Source organism: Rattus rattus, chromosome 2 (assembly GCF_011064425.1).
Source record: "Rattus rattus isolate New Zealand chromosome 2, Rrattus_CSIRO_v1, whole genome shotgun sequence".
Lineage (NCBI taxonomy): Eukaryota > Metazoa > Chordata > Mammalia > Rodentia > Muridae > Rattus > Rattus rattus.
Genome location: NC_046155.1, coordinates 70,519,788 through 70,533,723, shown reverse-complemented (window position 1 = coordinate 70,533,723; position 13,936 = coordinate 70,519,788). Strand labels below are relative to the sequence as shown.

Below are 13,936 nucleotides of genomic sequence, written 5' to 3'. Positions count from 1 at the left end.
AATGTCTGCTTTGATTTAGGGCTGGAAATTAGCAAGCCTGTAAGGACTGGGGTGGTGTCTTTTATATCCGTTGTATATCATTGGATTTCCTGAAATGTCTGCTGTGCATGATACACATTTGTAGAAGAAAAATATAACAAAAAAAAATAAAAGAAGCAAATGCCTTTGACAGTCTGAGATCCCTGTTTAGATTTATTTGGATCATGAAAGCATGTGTTGGTTAAGTGGCAAGATGGGATTGTATTTTCTTTTTTCTTTTTGTTTAAAATGATTAGCTTTGGCATGTACAGAGCAGTTTACCTTAGAGTCTTCAATAACATCTGCTCATTCTCGTGGGAAATAGAAGAGGAGTGTTTTTATCTCATAGCTCGGAAACTATTCTGACGGCTCACTTTCCTGTCAGAATCTTCTCAGCAGAACTCCTTTGCGAGCCCCACAGGAGAGAGACTGTGGTCAGCAGGTGCTTCAGTGGCCCGAAGAGCCCACTCCTTCGCTCCAGTTCCAAATTACAACTTTTATCTTTCAGAGGGTGGAATACTTGCCTGTGTTCTTTAGATTTTAGAGGTGGCACACATTTTATTTAGCGCCTAAAAAGGAAGCGGAGATGGATGCGGTGACTCACAGTGGTGTCCCAGCACTGGGGACGCAGACGTAGGATCTCCGTGAATTCAAGGCTGGCCTGTGCTACATAGCAAGTTTCAGGCCGGTCAGAGTTAGAGAGTTACAGAGACTGTCCAAAGCAAAGTGACCAGACATACTATTTATTCATTTCAGCTATCCCATAATGAAACACACTGAGACTGTGATACGAGCATGACGGTACACACACTGCTTTCAGGCCTTTCTGGTATAGTCCTAACCCTCGTAGGCACAGAGAACTGTTTCATCGGCTACCCAGGAGAGGACAAGAGGCCTTTTTTGGGGTCCACAGCTAGTAGACCTGCAGCTTCTGGTATCCGTGATCCTTCCATCGATTTAGAAAATGCCTCACTGTGGCTGTGACCACAATCACCACATTCAGAGCAAGAACCATGAAGGAAAACAGGTGCAGACGGCTGAGAGGCTGCTTCGAAATCTCTGCTTCGTGTGTTTGAGGCAGAAGTCCTGGAATTGGAAATAGTTTCAAGTGTTAGCATTACAAATCTGTGGAAGTCTTCATAATGTCAAGTTATAGCCTATTAATAATACATACTGTGATACTAAGTAAATTAATATGTACTTTCAACTCAATATAGACAGACAATTCTCAAATCTAAATTCATTATGTATTATACAGTGTTTGAAATATTGGGCCATTTAACACTGGACTGCCTTTGAGTTTGTCCTATGCAGCCTCTCAGGTTTCAATGTGCCCAGAAGTAACATAATATTCTCTATTTTGAAAAGATAACTTTTTTCCCAAATTGTCTCTGATGTGGGCACTGGTCGACTTTGTTCCTCATTTAGAAATTAAAATAGATTATTTCTAATTTAATTATCTGCTCAAATACACACACACACACACACACACACACGCACACACATATATGTATATATATATATATGTACACATATATGTATATACACATCTCATGTACATTTTTCTAGGACTTCTGTGTTGAATGCTAAACTGTGCATCTCAGGAACAACAGATTTGAGCCACATTTCACAAGCCATGGCTGTCCGTATTAGGTCATGAATACTACGCTCTTGCCTGAATCTCCATTTGCAAGTCGGTCCCTCTTCAGGCGAATTGGTCCTATAACAGAATCAGTCTTCCATTTGTATGAAGGAATGTCTCGTTTCCTTCTTGAGACACAGCCTTGATTGCAGCGAGATGTGTGGTCACTGGTATCACAGATCAAAATCTTACACTTGAGATACACAGAGCTCAGATGTCTCAAGAATTTAAAGGCATTGAACTGGAATCTCCCGTAGTGCCCAAATATGGGGTACACCTTACAGGTCTCATCTCGACTACACCTGGAACAGAATGTTGGGACAGAACAGAATTTAGCACGGCAGCTCTTCCATATTTAAATGAGGTGACACAAACATGTCCAATGTGTGACTGACTCTAGAGACCTCTCTAGAAAGATGTCAGTGGGTTAGAGTGTTGTGGGGTCGAGCCATGGGGCTGGCTCTGAGAATCATAATAAGGTTCCCGCCCTCAAATCCCTGGTCCTGTGAGCTACCAGAACATAAGCTCCAATGCACTGGGGCTCAAACGCCTCTCCCAGGATGCTCTACATCGATACACAAGTACTGCTGATTGCCCGTCAACTTTAGAGGAAAAAGACCATGGTGCTTTTTTCTTAAAAACAAAAACAAAAACAAAAAAACAAAAAAACCCAAAAACTAAAGCTGCATCTGTTTTCTTGAGAAAATCATGTGCTAAGGGTAGCACACATTCAGGAACTTTCCATGTATTTGCTGAAAATAGCCAAAGTATACAAAAATTGAAACACAAACAGGCCCTTCTACACAAATTATAAGTGGCTTCTCCCCCATTACCATCAAGTATTTTATAGTCACATTTAAAACCTAAGGAATAGGGAAAGTCTATCTAAAAAATTTAACATGGATTATCTGCAGCTAGTACATATATATATATATATATATATATATATATATATATATATATATAGAGAGAGAGAGAGAGAGAGAGAGAGAGAGAGAGAGGAGTGTTTATAAATACGGAACTTGTTTTTATTAAAGTCAGTACCACTGTGGGCTGGAGAGTGTTCAGTCAATACTTGGCACACTATCATGGGAGCCTGAGGTCAGTCCCTAACACTCACATACAAGCACACAAGACTAGCATTCTTGCAGTCCAGGTGTTGTGGAGGCAGAGCCAGGACAACGCCTGATTTTTTTCTGGCTTCCAGCCTACCTGAATCCTCAAGTTCCAGGTTCAGTGAAAGACCCTACCTCAAAAGGTAATGAGAGGATTAGCGGCTGGACCAGTGATTAGAGCACCTCTCATGCAAGTTGAGGACCAGGACTTGGATCCTGTTCAGAACCTACATATAAGGGTACGTGTGGTGGTCCACGTGTAATTTCAGCGTGCAGAAGGTGGAGACAGGGAAAATCCCCAAAGCAAGCTGGCCTTGCTTTGGGAGAACAGCCTTCTAGCAAGTTCTATGTTCAGCTGAGACACAGCCTCAATGAATAAGATGTAGAGTGGAACTCCCAGCATCAACCTCAGGCCTCCACAGATGCTCGCACCCATGCATGCGAATACTCACATATGCCAACATGCAAGTGCACATGTACACATGCACATACACATAAGAAAAAAGAATTAACAGATAAGTCAGAGAGTCTTTGAGGAAGACAACTAATGACAGTCTCTAGCCTTCACATGTGCACATTCACCCCACTCCCTCCCACACACACACACACACACACACACACACACACACACACACACACACACACACACACACCAGGAAAAGGAAAAAATGCTGGTGAATGCAAAGACCCACGCATGAGTGCATACCCGCTGCTGATTAAGTCATAGGTTGGAGGTGCAAAGTCGGATGTAGGAGAGGCTCTGCAAGTGTCCAGAAACACCACCAGGCTTGGATCTGAGGTGTGCAAAGTGGCTTGGACAAAAAGGGTTTGGTTCAAATCTACATAATACGGTGACTCCTGTATAAGGTTTTCAAAGGAGCCGGACTCATAAAGAGCCATGCTGGTGTTGTATTTGCCCAGGACACTTTGATTTTGTATGATGTCGTCTTCGGTTATGTACAGAATCTCCACAGTTGAATTATACTCCATCTCACACGTCACCACAATCTGGAGGTGCTTCCTTCGGGTGATCACGGCAGAAGCTGGAGACTGGGTGAAGGTGATTATGTTCGTATAACTGATAGTGTGGTCCTCTATCTGCAGAATGGGAGAGAATTCAGTTTTTTATGCTTTAATCCATCAATATTGCAGAGTACAGAGAAGGATAAGACTTGTTGGTAGCAACTTAATTTCCTTAAGGCATGAGATAACAGCTTTCATGTCAATATACTCTCGACCTTAAATGTGTTTTACCACAGGGACTGACCAGCAGAAGGAAGTGAAATACAGCTTGTATTAGAAAGACTGAAAGATAGAATTGGGTAGAATTTTCTTTCAATTACATTAATATTATTATGGAAGACAACTTTCCAGCCCTTTTATGACTTTAAACTCACCAGATCCGGCCTGTTGGCACAGGCTCCTAGGCAGGCTAAAGCAGAAAGATCACAAGTTCAAAGCTCACCTGAGCTACTGCTGGGTCTGACATGACCTTAATAAGGACTGAATGACATGGTCCCGTCCCTGGGACAGGGCCAGCAAGCGTGGGCCTCCACAAGTGTCGGCGGCTGCTGTGGGCATAAGGCTTGTTTGTATAAAAATGTCGTCCCTGTTAACTTTAATGGTTCAATGATAATCAGAGATAGCACAAGTCTGGAGGTAAAGGTGTGGCTAACGTCTCAGCAAAATGGTAAACACTGGGACCTTCAGGCCAGCCCTTAAGGCCATAGGAAAAAAAACACAAGTTCAAACATACATAATTTCTCAAAAAATAAGGATGTAGTATGACTTATATGAGGGGCTTCACGAATTTAAAAAAAAAAAAAAAACAAAAGCAACTGTGCTGTGAGCCAACCTGTCAGAAAGATACAAAGGAGATAAAGAGATTTAGGGAGTAGTGATCTCAGGGGACCCCACCCAGCTAAGTTTTTTTGTTTATGCTTTCAAAAGCAGGCAGATTCCTGAGTTCAGGGTCAGCCTGGGACAGAACAGGGTTAGACCCAGGTGTGGTAGAAATGGTAATTTCATGATGGGGTCCTACCCAGTTAGTTTATCCTTTGTGTTTAACAGAGGCAGGCAGATCTCTGAATTTTTTTCATTGTTAAAAGATGTGTTCTGTGCTTGCTGTCTCTTAAGAATTAAGAGAATAGAGTCACAAGATACTGATTCATAGGGTAATCAAAACAGAACCTGGAGTAAATGACTGGATTAATAGGTAAAATAAAAGACCGGGCTTATCATCTGCAAGAGATGAGCTATCTATAAGTTTTGGGTTTGTTTTTTTTTTTTTTTTAGGAAAGAGAGAGAGAGAGAGAGAGAGAGAGAGAGAGAGAGAGAGAGAGAGAGAGAGAGAGAGCGCTGTCTGTAGCCCTCCAGAGAAAGCAGAATATAATCTGAGAATCTGTCTCAACATAGGTTATCAGCTTGGACCCATGATTTGACTTCAAGTCCTTTGTTTTGCTGCATCCAAACAACCCTTCCTTGGAACCCCTCTTCAGGCCAAGACTGGTCCTAGGCAAGCTACACAGTCCAAGGTCAGCCTAGACAACTCAGTGAGATCCTGTTTTGAAATAAAAGGTAAAAAGGAGACTACTGCTCAGTGGCAGAGGGCTTGCCTGGCCTGTGTGAGGCCCTGGGGTTGATAAATAGAAGACTGAACTCCACAACATGGTCCCTCCACAAAGAGGCCTAAGTTAGTGTTGTCTAACCAGGCAGGTCCCCAAATGTATGTAGGTGGAAGCTTGACCTTGGTGGGCCATAGACATCTGAAATAATAAAGCTTTTTTGGAAGAAATAAATGAACAGAAGAAAATGTTTACTTTTTGTCAACTCCTCTGGTCTAGCCTCCATTCTAAATCACAAAGTCGTTTAAGTTTACAGTATGTATATTAAGGCGCTTAAGAGTGTTGACAGTGTTTAAGATCTTAAACGGTATTTCTAAAGCACGCAGACCAAATCATGGACTTACAACTCCTAATATTTAAAACATGCTTTTACTTTATGTCTTTTCAAGGATAACGCGATCTTAAATCCAGCCCAATTTTATCAGATATGGAATGGTGACGTTCTGTACAACTTTTCCCAGTAGGTTTAAGAAACCCTGACCAACCACCAAAGATGTTCCACGTCTCTTTAGTGAGGTTTCGGAGCTCTCTGCCTTCTGTGAAAAGCAGCCATTCTCCAGTTCCCTTGCACATAAAGAAGACAAGGGTGCCTCTGTGTGTGAGTGAATGCGTGCACGGCTATGTTCATGCCTTTGTGTATGAGTGAATTGTGCACAGCTATGAGCGTGCCTCCTCAGTCCAACCATGTGTGCCCGCTGTGGTTCGTGAGAGAAGCGGCACATTTCATACCTGGGCGTCACCGCACCTGTGAGCATTTGACAGACCCCAGCTGTGAGTTTTACGGTACCTTTTTGATTGTACCGCATTCATGCAGAGGGATAGAGAACTCTATGACGTTTGATACCCTCGGTCTGCAAGTCGGGTCGTTTAGCTGCAAATTGCCCTCATTGTAGTTAAGTGACTGTAGGTATGACTTGCTGATGATGACTCTCATCTTGTCGGAAGCACAACTTAAAGATGCTATCAAGAAAGAGGGGGAAAGAATGATCACATCTGGGCCAGCTGGGAACTTTGCATTTTTAAAACTTCCATGTGCGGACTATTATTCTCTGAAAATTTAACCTGCTGGAATCGTTGCCAGACACCTTTAATTCTAGCAGCTAGGAGGTAAAGGTACCTGGATCTCTGTGAATCCTAGGTCTACATAGTGAGTTCCAGGGTAGCCGAGGCTACATAGTATCAAAAAAGGAAACAACGATAACAGCAGCAGACAACCTGAACCCTCTGTGCTGAGAAGACAGCTGTCAGTGAGAGAAATTTCTGCTCAAGCGTGAGGGCCTGAGTTAGAATCCCAGCACACCCATAAAAAGCCAAATATGGCTGTATATGTGCCTGTAACCCAAGCGCTGTTGGGAACTGAGGCAGGAGGATCACTAGGGTTTGCTGGCTTCCAGATTAAGACCCTGTTTCGGGAACAAGGCAGAAAGAGCAAGAGCAGGAGCAGGACATTCAATGTCCTCTGACCTCTATACACACACACACACACACACACACACCAATGCATGCCCACTCTCATACACAATAACTAAATATCCAAACTCACAGTACCTTGAATGGAAGTATTAGGTGGAAGACTGACACAGCCTCGTAATTGGGTGAGCTTTTCACAATGCTCACTGCTACCTTGTTTAGCGCTATAATCTATACATCTGATGTTAGATCCATTACCTTCCCCCTTCATCCCTAAGCCCCTCCCAAGTACCCCCTCCCACTCTTCCCATGTCTCCACTTCTAAATTCATAGCCTCTTCTTACCCAATCATTACTGTTACTTTTCTTTAAAATTATGTCATTACCGAAGACGTTAAACCAACCAGATCTTGGGTTCTACAGAAATCATTTTCAGATTAATGGAGTCATTCACTTCCTCCTGCGGTAAGCAAGGCACAGGGCGGATTCTCAAGCCTCCAGGTTAGCTATATTCCCAAGTATATGTGACAGGTTGGCAAACAAGGCTAGCCACACTCAGGCTAAGAATTAAGGAGGAGGCTCTGTGTAAGTAATAACCGGAAAGCTCAAAAGAGCTGAGGGTTGTGAAAGGTGACCTACTAGTGTTGACCTCTTGTATGTAGGTTGAAGCGTAGGAAGCAGAGAAGCCTCTGTAGGAATTGGCATAATCTGTAGACAGCACAACAGTCATGGCATCAGAGGAAGACTCAAAGGTAGGTGTCCCACGGCCGCAGACCTGTTTGAGCAAGCCCGATGTGGTGGAGGGGCCATCGTAGACTGCGATGAAGTCAAATCTGCAGTATTCATCCATTTCTAGGCTAAGAAAGACAGCCTCTGGTGTAAAAGCCTTTCAAACGGATCCATTGTTTTTAATCATTCCTTCTAAAGTCATGAAGGATTTTTCCTTACAATGACATCTCAGATTTATCAGGACAAACCTGGAACTTCATCAGTCCCTTCGTGGTACCTCAGAATGACCAGAAAAATAGTCAACAGCACTGTTAAGTGTGTTTCTTTCTACAGTGGTTCTCGGAAAAGTACCTACATGTATGAGCATGGTTTTTTGTTTTCTCCCCAGGTTGGCCCCCCAATTGCCAAGGGGTCACTACAGTAGACCACAATACTTACAAGAGCTCTGTAAAATTCAAGTTTATCTTATAGCCTTTCTCCACTTGTATGTGCCACACACAGTATGCCAACTCAGGGTGCGGCCTTGGATAATTGGGGCTGCTGAAGGATCCTTCCAATGTTTGCAGGTAACCGCCGCAGTTTGGAATAGCTGGAGAGACACAAAGACAGTTGGATTTTTCTGTGATGTATGGAGTTTAACATGTCCTCCCTGAGTGTCACACCACCCCTGTCTTCTCTATGGGTCACATTGGAGGTCTTCTTCTCTTAGCATCAGACCTTTTGCCCTTGGGACACCTGAGAGCACAGCTCTGCCCTGCTGTCAAATCATAATAAAGTGACTGAACTGGCTAGAGAGGCCCTCCACCACCGGGACTGAGCTGCAGAAAGTAGCCACGCTCTTAGGGCTGGTGCTAAAGGATCCTTACCTACCATCACTGTCCAAGATCACTGGCTATCACCAGAGGAGCTGTTGTTCTACACTGCCCTTTCTTAACATGTCTGCTAGGGCTTCAGTATAGAGTCCTCCACTACTCTCTCCTCAGGCTAATATTCAAAGTTCACCTCAGATGCAACCTTTCTCTATCCTTCCCTGCTATTGTACATACTGTAGAGGGCAACATGACAGAGAAAACAGAGAAGCAAACTGAAGAAACCTATGGGTATAAAATAGTTTAGGTTGGCTGGCACACAGGACCCATGTTAAGTAGGGTCTCCATGTCAGGTGTGAGGAGGTAGCCTGGATCCAGCTCTGGAAGAGCTTGATGTCTCTACTTTGTTGATTTTGTAGCACAAGATATCAGTGTTAAGATCAGCTCTTCTAGAAAACCAGAGTGAAGTTCTCCTTATGAACCTGCTGGCTCAAGTCCACGGCATTCTAGCTGAGAGGAAACTGGGATTGGGGGCCAACTACATAGAATTGTGTAGCACCTGACTGCCCCCCAAACTGGCTCAGTCTCACCCACATTTGCCTGGTTGTCAGAATCACCCCCCCACCCCCCAGAACTTGATAAGCACAAAGGCTCAAGAGCCTCAACCCACATCTAATGAAGGCAGCAGGTTACAAAACAGGCTAAACAGAGTCCTTTGGGCTCAGACACAGTGCTTGTCAACCTGTGGCTGTGTGGTGAGCTTTGGGACTGGTTAGAGGAGGAAGAGCATCAGGAGCTTCCCCAGAACCAAAGAATCAGATTTCAAAGGTGACTGAACCCGTGACTCTTCTGTGCACGGCCCTGGAGAATAGCCTTTTCACCAGCTAATGCTGTAAGGGAACAGACTCGAGAACACCATGTCCCCATCAGGAGCTGGTGTAACCAGTGCTCACAGAGGGCAGGGGAAAGGGTTTGTCGTGGACAACTTACTGATACCAGAGGAAAAGAAATAGTAGAAGATAAAGACACTCCTTTGGACCATTGTCCAGTCAGTGACTATCTGAAACGTCAGTGAATTGGCTGATGACTCAAACACAGGCACGAAGTCATTTCTGCTGCAGGCCTCCCCTAGCAGAGGCCCACTGGTGGAGTGTCCATCAAACACCTTAATGCTTTCATTTTCACACCGGCTGTCTGGATCCAACCTGGGAACAGAACACACCTGTGATTGGAGAAGAGCCACCAGCGAAGTGGCTTTTAAAAGGCGTTGTTCCCTGTTCATATTAGCACAGCAGTTTATTAAGTGGGAGCAATCTGGTTCATTTAAATCAGTCGTGAGCTCCATCCCTCTTCAAGATCAATCAAACCACAACCTTAATGGGCTCAGTGAACTAACTCGCAGCACTTGATACTTAGTAAATGAACAGAAATAGGCCTAGAATCCAAAGCTATATTCCTCCCCCTCCTCCTCTTCTTCCTCCTCCTCTTCCTCCTCCTCTCCCTCCTCTTCCCCCCATCGCCCCTGTTCCCTGAGACTGCATGGTGACTAATTAGTATAGATCTTTCTAATTTAGAATCCAGCCTCACTGATATTTGGTATCCAAGCTTGCTGATAAAGCAACTCCTCCTCCATGGCCACCCTCCCATGGACATCCCCCAGCTGCCTCTTCCTCCCCACCATATGCTCATTCTGGAGGACGGTCCAATGCCCTGCACTGAACAGGGCAGCCCGGGATTTCTATTTTCTGTGCACACCGTCAGACTCTTTCGAAATGTCCGTAGAGGATCTGTGTCCAAGATGGCTTTGAGAACCTGAACTCCCTTCCACCTTAAGCAGTTCCCTGACATTTAGCTTTGGACCAGGGACTTAGCCGTGCTTGACCTCAGGTCCCTCTTCTGTACAAGGTTTTGAATTTGGCCATCTTAGTGTGATGCACCTTTCATGGGCTTCATACACAAGATGTCACCCCAACAAATAAATGACTTCTTTCTACAGAGTTTTGCTCTTACTACAATCCTGCGCTCGCTCGCTCGCTCTCTCTCCCTCCACATATATGTGTGTGTGTGTGTGTGTGTGTGTGTGTGTGTGTGTATATATGTGTATATATGTGTGTGTGTATATATGTGTGTGTATATATATATGTGTATATGTATATGTGTATATATGTATATATATATGGAAGGGAATGTAGGTTTCTAGTGTTCCAGGAAGTCAGTGAGTTGCTGTCTTTGCCTTTCACTGAAGGTCAGTCAATTCCAGCTTCTGCATTATAGAGCCCTGGTTCTCCAAGTTCTTGGCAGCTGGAACACTGGCAAGATCAGAGTCACTTGAGAGTGTTTCTTATGCAGATTTCAGGCTCCACTATCTTATTTAAATTAGTATAGACCCCGACTGGGCCAGCAAGTGCACTTTGGTGAACCCACTAGGTAAATCGGGCAGCGACTGAGAACCACAGATTTAAAGAACGGGAGTCCTGGAGCAAGCATGCTGTGATCCCATTGCCTTCTTTAATCTATTACTAGTGGCCTCCGTCCAGAAAGTGGCTTCTCTGAACTTTCTTATCTACTGAATTAGGTCGCGCCTGAGGCAGCTAGGGCAGATCTTATGAAGTCCCGAAGCTTTGTAGTACAGAGTCTCAGATCTTAGCGTGGCATGGTTAAGACATCATAAATACATGTATAAATGTATGCAGTTTTTAAAATAAAACTTCAAAAACTGTCAAGGCTAGGCCCCATCCTCCAAGACTCCAATCTAACTGCCTAGGAAACTTCCATGATGGCTCTAATATAGACCAGAATTTGGAGTCAGAGTTTAAGATTTTAAGACCTATAGTCTAGTAATCAATAGCTGGGTACCAACCTTGATCGGTGTGAACACTTCTTGATGAACCTCCATAAGCTATCAAACTTCCTTTGTCTGTAGCTCTAACAATGGCCTGTGTGACCCAGATTTTTGCATGCCAGACTTTGGTGATGACCAGTGGCCATAACTGTTTTATCATTATGGGGATCGCATCAGCCTACGGAAGCAGCTGAGTTCCCTCTGCAGAGAGCTCTTCTCCTACCCCAACATGGCAAGAGTCAGCTAGCTCCCTCCTGGAGAAACTGAAGCCTCTACTTACTGGATGTGGGAGAAGATGATTCTGATGCTCCTGTTTTCAGGTCTCTCTATGGTCCAAGTGCAGTTCTCATCAGCATTGAGATTTAGGATCAGAGCCTTGTGGGTCTCTCCCAGATTGGACCCTCCCAGACTGGCCGTGCATCTTGGTCTGCCTGGTAGATAGCATAGTTGGCACTGAGGAAAGGAGCAGTCCCTGACTCCCAGCAGGCACTAGGACTCAACCTCCCACAGGAAGGGGAAGTAATTGACCAACATATAATGGACTCCACAATTTTTTGTGTGCTTTTATGTGATTATAGCTTTCTCTCCCTTAGGGTGTTGATGTATTTTGTTTTCTAGGTTTTTAGGACTTCATTGTTGTATTGGGCTTGGGGGTTGTTGTGAGAAAGAACTTAAAGTGGGGTGGATAGGGAGGAGAAGAGGTTCTGGGAGGACTTGGAGGAAGGGAAGAATATGATCAAAATAGGTCAGCTGGGCAGTGGCGGCACTCACCTTTGATTCCAGCACTCAGGAGGCAGAGGCAGGCAGATCTTTGTGAGCTCCAGGCCAGCCTGGTCTACAGAGGAGTTACAGGACAACCAGGGCTACACATGGAAACTATGACTCAAAAAAAGATGTTTTAAGTAATAAAAAAAAAAGCATTGGACAAAAAGGATGGGCCCAGCGAGATGGCTCAGTGGGTAAAGGTATTCGTCGCCAAGGCTGACGACCCATATCCAGTCCACAGAACCCACCCGGGAGGAGGAGAAAGCCAACTACAGGAAGTGATCCTTGACCTTCATGAGTACTGTAATATGTGAGTACACGCGTGCTTGAGAACACACAATAAATAAATGTAAAAAGAAAAAATTAAAGACCTGGAACCCAATAAAAAATGGGGAAAGGAAGATGTGGAGACATACATTAGTGAGTGCAGCATTTGGAAGGCTGAGGGAGGAGGCTCCTGTACAGAAAGGCCAGCCAAAGATTTGTAGAAAGACCCTGATTCTCTTCTCTCCTCTCCTCTCTTTCTCTCTCCCTCCCTTTCTCCCCCTCGCTGTCTGTCTGTCTGTCTGTCTGTCTGTCTGTCTGTCTGTCTCTGTCTTTGTCCAGCAAGGACAAGAACAGACACATTTTCCAAAATAGACCAATAAAACCCCTGTGTACTTAGAAACAAGCCTTCATAAGTTCTCTTTCACCCATGACTGATGAAGGAACTGTCTATCTATCTTTACCTAACAATAACTAGGTCTGTATTCATCAGGAAAAGAAAGCAAAGAGAACAGAAGAGGTGGCACAGTCCCAGGGACATCTTTATTAAAACCTTCTGCAAATTCAACTGTCTTTTCCTTTTCTCCTCTCTTTTTTATTTTAAAGAAGTTCTGTGCATAGTTCTAGACATAAACACTATCATATTTTAAAACCTTAGGCATTTTCCTTCTTAACAGAGACCCATTTCTTGTAGATGTAATCTTTTATAGCTTAACAGATTATTTCTCTGCCATTGATTTGCCCTTTTAAAAAAAAATCAGCAACTGAAACTTACTTTTAAAAAAATTAGGCCAGTTTCTAGTCATGTAGGTATATAGCTTTAGGATTATTTTCCTAAGATATGCATTAAAAGCAAAATTGTGTGTCCCCCTTTTTAATTTCAGTGACCATGGCCATATGGACCTTAATGAAATGACTATTAATTAAGTCCAGAGAGCACAAGGGTGAGTTATTCTCTGTGTTAAGAGCAGTGGCGGACATGGAAGCCTTTTTTGTTTGAGTCAAAGAATCTGGTTCAATTTTCTTACCTTCAGCTGCTGTAGAATTGAGCTGTGCCCTACAGGAGACAGCTAAAATGGCCCAAATGAACAGCCTTCCAGTGACCTCCATCTCGGCAGGGTGCCTCAGAGCCCTCAGGCTTTTTATAGTTTTCTGAGTTTTGTCGGCTTCCTGGTGTCTAGGGAAACGTGTCGGTTTGGCCACACACAAGGGTGGTGCTGGTGAGAGCTCCACAGCTGTGGAGCTGTATCCTGGCCAGCAGTTCCTGGTACAGCACTCACCCTTCCAGGTCGCTCCTCAAAGGGCTATGGGCCAGCCAGCCCAATTCTGCACAGAGCTCAGCAGCTACATAGAGCTCCTATCACCTTGAAACTGCTCTAAACTTGAGCCTTGACCCTGTCTGTGCAGATTCTGAATGAAGGAGCACTGCTCCAGGATTCGAAGCTCAGGAAGCCAAGGGGTAGCAAATCTTGGACCCATCTGGGCCCTCAGATGCCTACAGGAGGCTGACCCAAGGGGTAGGGGAAAGACAAGCGATGTGGAAGAAAAGACAATGTAGATCAGGCCTCCCTGCAACCCTGCGAGGATTCTCGACCCCTGTCTCTCTGAAGAGGCAAACATGGATGGAATTGATTCCCTCAGAGATAGTAGTCCTGGTGTCCAACATGAGGCTAAGGAGAAGAGTGTGCATGTGAAAGGGACTGCCCATTCATTCATTCT

The 13,936-nt window shown here is 44.3% G+C and overlaps 1 protein-coding gene across 1 annotated transcript; it reads right to left on the bottom strand.

Moving 5' to 3' along the window:
- Positions 1 to 745: 745 nt before the first annotated feature.
- Cuzd1 (CUB and zona pellucida like domains 1) lies at positions 746 to 13,581 on the bottom strand. The gene is made up of 9 exons (XM_032892435.1): positions 13,246 to 13,581; positions 11,469 to 11,619; positions 9,337 to 9,551; positions 7,976 to 8,126; positions 7,448 to 7,665; positions 6,187 to 6,359; positions 3,482 to 3,873; positions 1,694 to 1,962; positions 746 to 1,104 (listed from the first exon to the last, which is right to left on the bottom strand). The coding sequence occupies exons 1-9, from the start codon at positions 13,325 to 13,327 to the stop codon at positions 932 to 934; spliced, it is 1,824 nt and encodes a 607-aa protein (XP_032748326.1). The 5' UTR covers positions 13,328 to 13,581; the 3' UTR covers positions 746 to 931.
- Positions 13,582 to 13,936: the final 355 nt, after the last annotated feature.

Bases quoted from the DNA above. Each gene is read 5' to 3' on its own strand.
- Cuzd1 (XM_032892435.1), bottom strand. From the start codon at position 13,327: ATGGAGGTCACTGGAAGGCTGTTCATTTGGGCCATTTTAGCTGTCTCC. The intron at 9,552-11,468 runs GTAAGTAGAGGC...TTCTGTTCCCAG, and splicing joins ATCATCTTCTCCCACATCCA to GTTGGATCCAGACAGCCGGT. The intron at 1,963-3,481 runs GTATGCACTCAT...ATTCTGTTCCAG, and splicing joins TATGACTTAATCAGCAGCGG to GTGTAGTCGAGATGAGACCT.